Source organism: Arachis hypogaea, chromosome 4, assembly GCF_003086295.3.
Source record: "Arachis hypogaea cultivar Tifrunner chromosome 4, arahy.Tifrunner.gnm2.J5K5, whole genome shotgun sequence".
Lineage (NCBI taxonomy): Eukaryota > Viridiplantae > Streptophyta > Magnoliopsida > Fabales > Fabaceae > Arachis > Arachis hypogaea.
The window spans coordinates 120,708,992-120,721,212 of NC_092039.1; the positions used below are offsets into that span (position 1 = coordinate 120,708,992).

The 12,221-nt window shown below is 30.5% G+C and overlaps 2 protein-coding genes across 4 annotated transcripts; one reads left to right on the top strand and one right to left on the bottom strand.

The window, feature by feature from the left end:
* The first annotated feature begins 644 nt into the window (after nt 1-644).
* On the top strand, nt 645-5,149 carry LOC112797660 (probable WRKY transcription factor 12). Its single transcript, XM_025840712.3, has 4 exons — nt 645-1,193; nt 1,355-1,434; nt 1,842-2,006; nt 4,855-5,149. Exons 1-4 carry the CDS (start codon nt 921-923, stop codon nt 5,015-5,017), a joined length of 681 nt encoding a protein of 226 aa, XP_025696497.1. The 5' UTR covers nt 645-920; the 3' UTR covers nt 5,018-5,149.
* Nucleotides 5,150-5,919: 770 nt separating this feature from the next.
* LOC112797659 (uncharacterized) lies at nt 5,920-10,801 on the bottom strand. Of its 3 annotated transcripts, XM_025840710.3 has the most exons (10): nt 9,946-10,732; nt 9,738-9,812; nt 8,871-8,980; nt 8,492-8,560; nt 8,270-8,385; nt 8,133-8,187; nt 7,724-7,844; nt 7,030-7,077; nt 6,606-6,700; nt 5,920-6,468 (listed from the first exon to the last, which is right to left on the bottom strand). In XM_025840710.3, exons 2-10 carry the CDS (start codon nt 9,763-9,765, stop codon nt 6,367-6,369), a joined length of 744 nt encoding a protein of 247 aa, XP_025696495.1. In that variant the 5' UTR covers nt 9,766-9,812; nt 9,946-10,732; the 3' UTR covers nt 5,920-6,366. The 3 variants fall into 3 exon arrangements, with proteins under 3 accessions (XP_025696495.1, XP_025696494.1, XP_072092256.1); XM_025840709.3 differs by lacking the exon at nt 9,738-9,812 and having other exon boundaries at nt 9,946-10,801; XM_072236155.1 differs by lacking the exon at nt 9,738-9,812 and having other exon boundaries at nt 8,871-8,996; nt 9,946-10,701.
* Nucleotides 10,802-12,221: the final 1,420 nt, after the last annotated feature.

Here is a 12,221-nt window from a genome sequence, read left to right on the forward strand (position 1 = left end):
TGTCATATATACAAGGCAACTTTTGACATTATTAAATAATTAAATATTTCAGGTGTGACATATATATTGTCTTACTAATTATTTTAGAGTAATGCTATATTTATAATTATGACTACTTATGATAAGAATCATCTCTATAAAGGATATTTTCATAATCAAGTTGAGTTAGTGTAGTAGTTAGCTCGCTAATCCGCTTACATAAATATTGAGAGTTCGAATTTTGTATTATATACGTAGCAACTCATTATTCAGTAACAAACCCTTAAATAAAACTCCATACCATAAAAAATCAAAATAAAAGATATTTTTATAATTAAAAGAAGAGAGAAGTGTGTGTATATATATAAAATTAAAACTGTTATTTTATATTCATCTTTTAATAAAAAATATTAAAAAATGATCAAAATTTATTATTTTTTTATTATTACTTAACTATCAATTTAATTTTTGTAGTCTAGTTAATAATTCAACGATATACTTTATTCTATAATTTTAAATATTGATAACTAACTAATAATTAAAAATAATGATAACCCTCTAGATTTTTTTTTCTTTTAATATATCTTCTTTCACCCATTGATGTAGATTCCTTGAGATAGAGTAGTCCAAGACTGAAAAGACTTCCCTAAAGAAAACAAGGAGGAATAATTCAGAAGAAAACCATAACCGGCAAACTTATAGTAGCAATTGACCAAACTACAAAGCCTCATGTCCTATATACCCTCCTAACTTAACCTTATTATTAATTTTATATACCCTAGAAGTTTAGGTATGTATCTCAAGAGGAAGTGGTAGTTGCTATCTACTATCTTTATGAAAATTACAAGATTAATTAATTAAAGGGAAGAAGAAGAAGAAGATCAATTATATAGTACTCCAAAGTTCAATTAAGAATTATTATATATAATAAGAAGTGGGATATGCAAGGAGGAGAGAGAAGTGGTGTTCCCAATTATGAGCTTCAAGTTCCATTCACCAACATCACCACACCTTCACAAGCCATAATCCATGAAATGAACTTTGTTCAGTTTGAAGAAAACCACCTTCTTGGCTTCTTGTCACCTACTTCATCACAATCTCAATCTTCTCAACTCTCTCAATCCTTAGATGCTGCCACCATCCTTGCCACCACAACTACGCCCGCCACAATTGCAACCACAACCGCCACAACAAAAAATTGGCATAACAAGCAGGTATTTTTATAGAAGGATGAAGTTTTGATCTTCACCCTAGTTAGAAATTTTTGGTTTTATTTTATTTTTGCTTTCTCTCTCTTGGGTCTTTTTAATTGTAGGGTATTTTTCTATGAACTTTTTTCTTCTTAATTTTTTTTTTCTTTATGATAAATTTTTAGGTGGGAACTCTGGATCCAAAGGCTGTGAATGATGAAAATTGCACTGGAAATTCTAGTGAAGGCAACAATAATATTACATGGTATGCTTCTCTCTATTATTTATTAGAGTGCATGTGCATGTGGTAATTAATCAATAAATATAACTATATACAAAAATAGGAAGATATTTATTAAGCTTATTGTGATCATAAAATGTGTGGTTTCTAACTACTATGTGCATAATATAATCTTCTTTTGTGTTTTAGTTTTGAAGAAGGATCGGAGCAATAATATGAAATATGAAATTATGAACTTATAGACTCGAAAATAGTCTTGATTCTCATTGATAGCTGAATCTACTTTTTACACAGTTGCATCACTGACTACTCCACATGCTCTCTTTTTTACTATTATTATAAATCTCTATTTCTATCTAATTAAGACTATTAACCATATATAATATAATAAATAATTTATGTAAGTTAATGTATGTGGTGTGTTGTGATAGGTGGAAGAGTAGTGCAGCCACAGAGAAGAACAAGGTGAAAATGAGAAGGAAACTAAGAGAGCCAAGGTTTTGTTTCCAAACAAGAAGTGATGTTGATGTTCTTGATGATGGTTATAAATGGAGGAAATATGGCCAAAAAGTTGTCAAGAACAGCCTTCATCCAAGGTAATTAGTTAGTTAATTAATCATCCAATAACCTTATTAACCTTAATAAATCCATATATTTTAACGAAAAATAATGAATTATTACTTTTACTAATAAGTATTAACAACATCATCATATATACTAGTGATACATATACATGTGAAATTAATTTTAAAATAGCACCTTAATTTTGATAAAGAAACACCTAATTAAACTGTCAACTGAACTGAAAGAAATATATAATTATTCTCCTAAAATAGTTACATTCATATGGAAGAATATAATTAATTAATCACAAGGTGAAGACATTCAACATATATAGGGGAGGGGAGAAGGGAAAACAAAAGGGTTAAAAAAATGTTATCCATGAGGCTTAGGATTTTTCCACTTTTGGAGAATAGGAGAATCTATCAATATATATGCAGATGAAAAATGCATATTGTTGAGTACAATGGCAACATCAATGGCATTATACCCGGAGAAACAAAGGTAAAATGTCCTTTTTTTTTTTTTGAAAAAAGTATACTGTTGTGTCGGCAGTGAATCAATGATGAAATTGTCACAGTCATCACAAGATTAATAGCCATCAATGCATGCATCAAATTGATATTAGTAATTTTTATATATGATTAGATATATATTAGTTTTGAAAATTCTAATTGAAAATGTATATTATGAATTTATAGTGACTAAACTTTTTGTTCTAAAGAATGTTAATAGGATTAATAGTATTGAGTGACAGAGGATTTTCACCCTTAGACTTAGTTTCAGATGAAATAATATAAATAATATATTGATAATTAAGGAGAGAGGGAAAAAAGAATTAATATATTATCACTCAGAATACTAATTATTAGAGTTTTGACAATATGGTGCAGTATAGGGTCGCCAATATTCCATACCTTATTCCAATACCATCCAATTTATTTGCAATGGTATTAATTTCTATGACTAACATATATCCAACATCCAACATATATGAAAATGAGTGCATGCCTGGAGTTCCACATGTAAACTTGTAGTACTGTAATTAAGTTTATAACTAATTAAAAAAATTTATAATTTAATTTGTGAGAGTAATCACGCCCTAATCTCTTTGACTAGAATGATAAAACCAAACAAACTTGCTATGGGATTGACCAACTTATTATAATATTTCAGCCATTTAAAATAACTCGTTTTTTGACTTTTTTTTTGATATACTAAAAAACTAATGCATTTAAACTTATTTTATATCTAAGTACAATGGTTTCTTAAAAGTTATTTTAAAATGGAAGAAGTAATTTATCATGTGTTCAATGTTTTAATTTGTCTTAACTTTTAGCTTTTCATGCCTTTTGAGTACTTGATGCATGCATGACCTAGAAATTAAATCCGCCAAAATTTCGACGCTTTTAATTTCCAGATGAATGGTATTACCTTGGCACTATTGACTACAAATTTTATATATTTCCTTTTTTTTCATAATTCTAATTAATTTAATTACTATACATTAACATTAACATTGTATAAAAACCTTATATAACTATAAGATCACCTAGCAGCTAAATATTAAGTGTTTTTATAATGCGTGGATCTCTATGATTTGAGAGTTTTGATATACGCCACCACTTTAATTTGTGAATATATTTAGGATAAGATAAGACATTAAAAATAAGACATAAAGGATATAGACAAAGAATTTAGTATTTTAATATTTTGTTTGGTAATAAAATAGAATAAATTATGAAAATCTAATTTATTTTTATTTTTATTTATTCAAAAAATTTGAAAAAATATAATTATAAAAGTTTAATAAAAATAATAAAAGATAAAATAAAAAATAAGTTGTATTTTTTGTTAGTATTATTATTTCTTTTTTATTAAGTAAATATAAAATATACTAATTCAGTATTTCTAGACATAATGTCTTTGTCCATATCTTATATGTTAAATATAATTTTATGTCTTAATATAGTGTCAGTATCTTGTTTCTATAAACAAACGAAGCTTTAAATTACTGTATAAGTCATAATAGTTTACGGGTAGAGAAATATATAAGTTGGTACACATCTATCAGAATTTCTCACTTTATCTTGAAAGGATTATTATTATTATAATAATATTATTGTTAAGTATATATATGCATGTAACGTGCATGGGAAGGGACTGTTGAATGTTTTACAAAGTGGTCAAACACCAAATCGTATTCAATGTGTGTCCTAAAACTTAAGAAAGCCCAATTATATATTTCTATCTTATATCATCATTACAAAATTGCACTTAAAGGTAGGTAATGTAGTTACAACTTATTAGAAGTGCAATCCAATTATAGGAAAATTAGAAAATGGAAAATTTAATTATTGAAAGAATAACTTCATGAAAAGGTTACCAATTTTATGGTGGATGGTACTAACATACATTGTTTAATAACCAATAAGGCAATAAGATAGAAATTTGAAAATGAAGAACACGAGTTTTAATTTATTTGATGATATAATGATTTCTTGATGCAAAAAGAAAAAGTTGTATATCTTTAACCATGTCAATAATATAAGATATTATTTCAAAATTACGTATATATAGTTCAGGTCCATTAAAACTACTATTTTTTATTCACAAGTACATTAAGCAAAATCTTAATTTATAATTAATAATAGAAAAAGATTTCACTACAAATTACAAGGGAATTAAATAAACGAAAGAACAAGTAAAATATTTCATTCACTCAGAAACTATTTTGTCGTTCCATCATAAATGTATTAATTTACACAAGGAAACTTATTAGATTCTCTTTAAGCTGCATTATTTATTTTACTCCCACACTAAACAACTTTGATTAATTTGTTAAAAAATATAATTGGTATATTACATAATATTATATTGCAGGAGTTATTACAGGTGTACACATAGCAACTGCAGGGTGAAGAAGAGAGTTGAAAGACTCTCAGAAGATTGTAGAATGGTGATAACCACTTATGAAGGTAGACACAATCACATCCCTTCCGATGACTCAAATTCTTCAGACCATGAATGTTTCACTTCTTTTTAATAATATTTTCCTTCATATAATTGAAGAGACATGGGAAACAGAAAATTTGTCCACAAATCTTTTGTTATGATTAAGAAACAGATTTCTATGTATTTATTGTTATTTGTTAATGCTTAAATCTGCATTCATATATGAACTACTCCATCTACGTATCATTCTACATTCTTCATTAAGTTGTTTCAAATATGGAATGATAAAGTTTTGCTATTTGTATTTTTTTTGGGTCGTACTAGGTGAAGGTGGTATAAATTACCAAAATTACTCCCAATTTTAGTAGGATCTCGAATTCAGGTATTTATTTTTATACCCATAAATCATCTGCCAAATCGGACAATACAAATGATGAAAGGGTGTTTAAAAATGCTATATGGACCCTTTATTTTTATATAGCTAAGTAGTACATTTTTCTTTAGTATTAAAAGCAGCAAGAATACGGAAGGCATTAGCTAGCAAATTGAGTTGCTAACTACTGAGATGATGGCTTGAATTTCATGATGAAGAAATAATTATATTAAATTACTCAATTTGATGTGTTACACTGAACTAGCTTATGCAAGAGATGGAAATTGATATGGATATGATGACCCAAAAACCTGAGGTTGGGCCATATTTCACTATGGAAATAGAATTGGAAAGTGTTTCAAGCTTGCAGTAGAGGATCATTTCAAATTCGCATCCTCCAATGTATCGTCATCTAGCAAAACCTAACTTGCTTAACAAATTCAAGATATTCCATAATTATAAGGCTCGGAAACTATGAAATCCGCAGATAAGGTACCTATATAAGAACCTCCATGTCTACAGTAACCATTTCAAATGGAGATCCGAATGTGTTGAGCAGCTGCATTTTCTTCCACAAAATTTATTTGAAAATTTTCTAGCAAAAATTATTAGTTAAAAACTTTAAAAGAGAAAATCAACTCAGATATTGATTCTATTACTCAAACAAATAACCAGCATATGGATTCCTTTCACAAACAAGGCCACCAAGATGTAAGCAACTTTAAGTACACCAGCCCCTAATACAAGACTGCAAGCAGCATTTGCCCAATAATGGACGTCAAGGAAATATATAGACAAACCGCAATCCATTACAATCTAATCTCTTTGGTACCAAGCAAACCTACATTTCAAACTCCCCCGGCAGTGTGTCAGCCAAGAATATCACCTTCTGACTAGATTTAAAGTTTTACCAGTGCCTCTAGATCGTCGTGATGTCGTTCTTAAGCTTGTCTCAGTCCTACTCAAATGTTAGAAGGTTAAAGGCTGAAACGGCAGGTATGGATATCATAAGTGCATCACATCAAGTACAAAAACACCTTCTAGCTAAAGCTAGTAGTCTTCAGATACTATCGTGAAAGAAGTTTGTATGAGGGTACATCTTCTAGCCGTGTTAGGTCTTCAAGCAGAAGCTCTTTCTCCAGCTGCCGGCGCGTTGCTTTCATTACTGTCTGTTATAATTAAGTAATACATAAATCAGTAAATAGTGATCTTAAGAATACCTTTTATGTATTTAAAGGTTGCCTCTGCAGTTCTGCCATATTCTGTCCTATCGGTATCAATCAAAATGAGGATAAGGAATACCTACATTAAAATCCATGTATGACGCACGCATGGAAAGCCATTGATGATCCATCAGCTTGAATGTTATACAATAGAGAAGATCAAAAGCTGATTCATTTTCTGTCATGCATGCATAACTGAATTCAGTTAGTTACACTCACACATATATAATGAGGACAATCATCTACTTAAAGCTATAATCTTCTGAATACTAGTATTTGTGGTAAGACACAAGATTACAGTAGTGCAATTTTGTACAAAGTACTTTGTGAATTTTGGAGACATGAAATAAATAGCGAAGACTAAATTATGAGAGAGCAAAAGGTGGAAGTGACTAAGATGGAAGGAAATCATCCAAAGAATTGTGTGTCAAGCGTCAAGTCCCTTTTCATAGGAAATTGCATTTCTCATAAACTTAATAGATTATCAGGATTGGAAATCAAGGTTACCTGCAAGAAATTTTAGAAATGTTGCTCCCACCAGTGTCCGTGGTTTGACTGTCGTCAAGGCAAAGAAAATTATTAGCAGATAACTCAATCAAATGGAACAAATTACATGGAAACGAGTAACATAATCTACAAGCAGAAGCCTGTATTAGAAAGACACAGTCACATATTACATTCTCAAACCAGAAACATAAGTAAAAACATTAGAAGGTTGCCAGCATGTTGGGATAACAGTAGTGAGCCCACATTGCTTGTACCAGGGAAAAAGAAATGTTGTTTTAAGAACAAGGGTCCAACAATACTATTTCATGGCTAAAAGTAAGAAGTGAATTGTACGAGGTTAGCCCATGTCATTCAATTCATGTGACCAATATCTTCCATCATTTCAACTAAAATGGAACAGGATTTTTGTGAAATGAAAACAAGCCACTATACAAATCTAATCCTAACAATTAGAATATATCATCCAGTAAATAAATAATGACTAATGGTAAATTACCACTTGGCATACAAAAGTATGTAAAAAGAAAAGTGTAAATTAAAACAAGCATATCCCTATCAGCATATAACACCCTTTACATAGTGCTCTACGAAATCTGCACACATATAAAGGCATCCTCCATTCATCAGTTTAGACAAGATATATGCAAACTGCTTGAGACTGAAAATTTAACTTAGAACAGAAGAACTAACAAACCTGCTTCAAGATCCAGCATCTGAATAAGCATAAATGTGATGTTAACACCGGCAACAGCAAATGGGTATTCCCACACTGATCGATCTCCTTCCTGCTTCCGCAAAAGATCCTGAAACGATTTCTGCAAAATGCAAAATTTGATGCTTAGGCAGGCCAATTCACGAGAAAGAACACAGTGCCAGACAACACAATCTCTATTAAATGTAGAAGTCCCTTTCTTGTTATTAGTAGCAAAATTAGTCTTTTATGTTGGATCAAATATATTAATATGATTGATTTGTTAACCACAACAGGACTTCTTTTGAATCTAAACATTGGTTTTGGTCTACGTTAAGTCACCAAATAATTTATTACATCAAAAAGAGTGGGAGGGTACAAAAAAAGGAAAAGAGAAAAAAACAGCTCATACCGGGAAATTCCTGGCAAAGAACAGCAAATTCTCCAATGATATGAAACCACCACCCCTGTCAAATAGGAATAATAGGCATTATAAACTAGTTATAGAAGTCACAGCATCCAGAAGAAATCCAAAAGATTAATATTAACCTAAAATCTGTCGATGGATCCTTCCCTTGCCAGCCCATTTCCTTCCACTGCTCAGAAATCAAGCCATGGAGTTCTTCCTCAGGATATGCAGCATTCCATAAAGCCCTTAGAGCATCCTAAGATCATCAATAGCAAATATAAATTACATTGCCTATGGAAATAAGCCACATGGATATTGTCACATACTTACAATAACCTGAAAACTATTAATATAAGGAATACCTGGTGTTCAGGAATAGAACTATCATACGGGACATCTATACGACTCTGTAACCTCTGTAGGCTTTCCTCCTAATGAACAAAATTCAGCATTGAGAATTTGTTGTAGCAAAACGTAAATGGAAAATAGGGAGAGTATGCACATGTCATTTTTATCTCAAAAGCTTTAGAACGTGAACCGAGAAAAACTTTATACAAAAACCCCATTACTTATGGCATTACAATTCAGAGTAAGATATAAATCAGACATAACCAAAGGTCTACTGAAACAAAAACTCATGTTCCGTACTAAATTCTATGTTCAGTAAACACAGCATCAACCATTACTTAATAAAGTAATATATCAATTAAATAAAAGAACAAATTAGAAATAAAATAATACCTGGACTGGAGTTAGATCAAAAGAGGGACGAGCATCACTCTCTCTCCTCTGTGCACAGACACAAGACAGACCTCTGCCAAGCCATGCTGTTGATCCTGTCACAATCTCAGCTGTAACAAAATAAAACTGCCCATAAATGAAGATTGAGCTTCAAATTTTTGCACTGCAAATATATAAAACAACTGAAGGACAGGAATCATGAACTTTAATTACTGACTAGTTATCCTCGGTACATAACAGCTTTTGTTCAATTTGATTCTTCTCTTATTCCTTTCGTATTATTTGATTTCATAAATAGCAATTCCAATTTTTGAATATAAATCAATAGTTTCAGCAATACTTTACAAATATATAAAACAGCTGAAGGGTAGAAATCATGAATTTTAATTACTGACGAGATATCCTCAGTGCATAACAGCTTTTGTTTAATTCGAGTCTTCTCTGATCCCTTTCATATTATTTCATTTCATCAATAGTAAGTCCAATTTTCAAATATAAATCATTAGTTTCAACAATACTTCCAACCACTGGCTTTACCAAACCATAATAACTAACTTCAATTAGAGTTTTCCACTATTTCTACACTCAATTAGTAAAGCGCAGTTTCACATCAACACAAAAAATGATGACAGAAACATTTATTTTCCAACATACATAAAAAGAGGGGCACTTCAAGAATGCTAGATCTATGAGATAACCCTATTACACATAACATTCATACATGAATTAAGCACAGTAAAAGCTCTTTTGGCTCTAATAGTAGCATCTTTCATATTAAACTGAGCTGAATAGAGATCTCTAACAACAACAACAAAAAAGGGGAAAATACCGATCCAAAGAAAGCAATAAGTGTATAAATGCACCCACCAAGGCAATTTTGAATATCCGCAAACATCACGCAAGTAAAAAATCCGGGATCAATCTCGATTTAAAGATTCATCACTATAATAAAAGGCGAAAAAAAAGGAAGGAAAAAACACAAAAGGAATCAAACGTTACGAAAGTAGAATATAGATATATATCTGCGAAAATCACGGGAAAAATTTTAGGTGATAGAATTCAGAGTCATTTTTACCAGAGGTTGAATGGCACGTGTTGCTTCGATCAATACCCTGCGAAATCCTCCTAACAGCAACGAACGATCCACCTCTATCGTCCATTCGTACTACTGCTGCTGTTATTATTATAAGTTTGGTCTCATTCACTCCACTACAACATCATCATCATCATCATCGAGTTGTTCAGCAATCTAGAATTCCTTAGTTTCCCGGAAAAGAGAGGGGAAAATACTATCCCGGAAAATCACCAACTTTCCCGGAAAATCCAATCAACCAGGAAAGTTGCATCAATCAGCTAAATGCTGGGAGAAATGGAGCAAGAAACGGATTGGAGATCAGAGAGAAAGTCGGAGAGGATAAGGTGCAGGGCGTCAGAGAGGTGATTTTCTCGGGAAACAAACGGAAAGTGATAAAGAAAAAAAAAAGTGATTAAAAATGGAGGGACGACAAAAAAAAGTTGAGATGAAAAGGGGGAATATGGAAGGATCGTATAGAGGAGAAAGAAAGAGAGAATCTTGGAAAGAAAAATAGGAAAAATTAGGGTTTATGGGAACAGATCTGAGAGAGAAGAAGAAGGAGAAGAAGCAGCAGTTAAGTTTTGCGTTATCTGAGTTTCTCTCTCTAAAAACGTTTTAACGCATTGTTAGTTAGATGAGTTGTGACTTGTGTCGTGCGTGAGACTGGTGCTCTCAGAAACCCTTCTTCGTTGGCGTTTTGTTAAGTGTGGCTTCCCTCACCTCTTTAACATCTATCACTTCTTTTTCCTTTTCTCCATTTTTTTAAAAACAAAAAATTTCCACATCTATCTAATATGCGCCGCGATTATAATTTATAAATCACAATACTCATTTTTTTTATATTTATTAGTCCACCAAAGCTAAAATTCTCATTAATTCAATTTATTTATAAAAAATAAGATAATTGCCGTCCGAACCTTCTTTTCTGTTCTAAATCGGTAATTGCACCCCATTAATAATGTCTCTAATGTTCGGCATAACTGAATAGGACTAATAAATTTGCACCTCACGTTGAGATTTCGAAAAATCAATGTTCTGGATATTGTTAGACCATCGTTGAAAATATGTCAACACAAGATTCGTGTAATAATAATTTGTGGCTTCTTTCACGATAGGTATATACAGATCAATTTAAGTTTTAAATAAGTCATTTTATTATAATATAATACTAAAATTTTTATATTTAGAATTTTAATATTTGTTAAAAAATAAAATTTATACAAATAAAAAGAGGCGTTATTAAAGATGTAAATTATTTATATTCTTTTATTTATCAATAAGAAATTTAATTACATCTAATATTAGTATTAGAAGTGACTTCTATAGAGAATCTTAGCTACAGGTACGTTATTGCCCACACCAATATTCCTAATCTTCCACACTTTGATAGCAAAGGAATATAGAAAGTGCAATATTCCATGAGAGCCTTAGAAGTAAAGTTGGAATCTAGTTAGCTTAATATATAACAATGTCGTCATTAGCATAAAAAGATTATAAGTTTATAACCATATCTAACAACTTGGGCCAGAGGTTAAATCATAGCAATAATACTATTATACAATAAATAAATATATAAAAGAAAGAGAAGAAATAAAAAGTATAAAGTAAATAAAGAAGAATAAACACTACTAATAAGCTATAGTATTTGCTTTGTCTAAGCCATAAAAAGAAAATCTATATAAAAATAGAACCAATAAAAAGGGGGTTAACTTTATAATTATAGTCTCTATTGTAAGAAATTAGTTCTTAATTAGTTAATATTATTTTTTTTAATTATAATAACTCTCATTTTTTTTGAAAATTTAGGATTTAGAATTTATAATTGAAGGTTTAAGATTTAAGTTTTAGAATTTAAAATAAAAAATAATTTAAAATAAGGTGAAAATTCAAGTGTAGTCAACTTCATGTGAAGTTGACAATTGAGAGCCGATAGATAACAATTTAGTCAAATAAGTCAAATTATTTAATGATTCTCAACTATCAACTTTACATAAAGTTGACTGCACATGAATTTTCACCTTAAAATAATAGCCAATTCACTATTAGAATTTTTGCATAGCAACAAAATTTTGTGGCAAAATTTTTTTGTCTCTAATTAGTGACAGATATAGCCGAAATAGCGACAGAATAAGCAGGTGATGACATTTTTTTAAATTTTAGTGACAAATAAAGTGTTTCTTAAAAATTTTGTCACTAAATATTGGCGCCAAATATTGGAAATAATAGTGATGTTAGGCTGTGTTTGGTTCATGTATGGGTTTAAACATAGACACAAG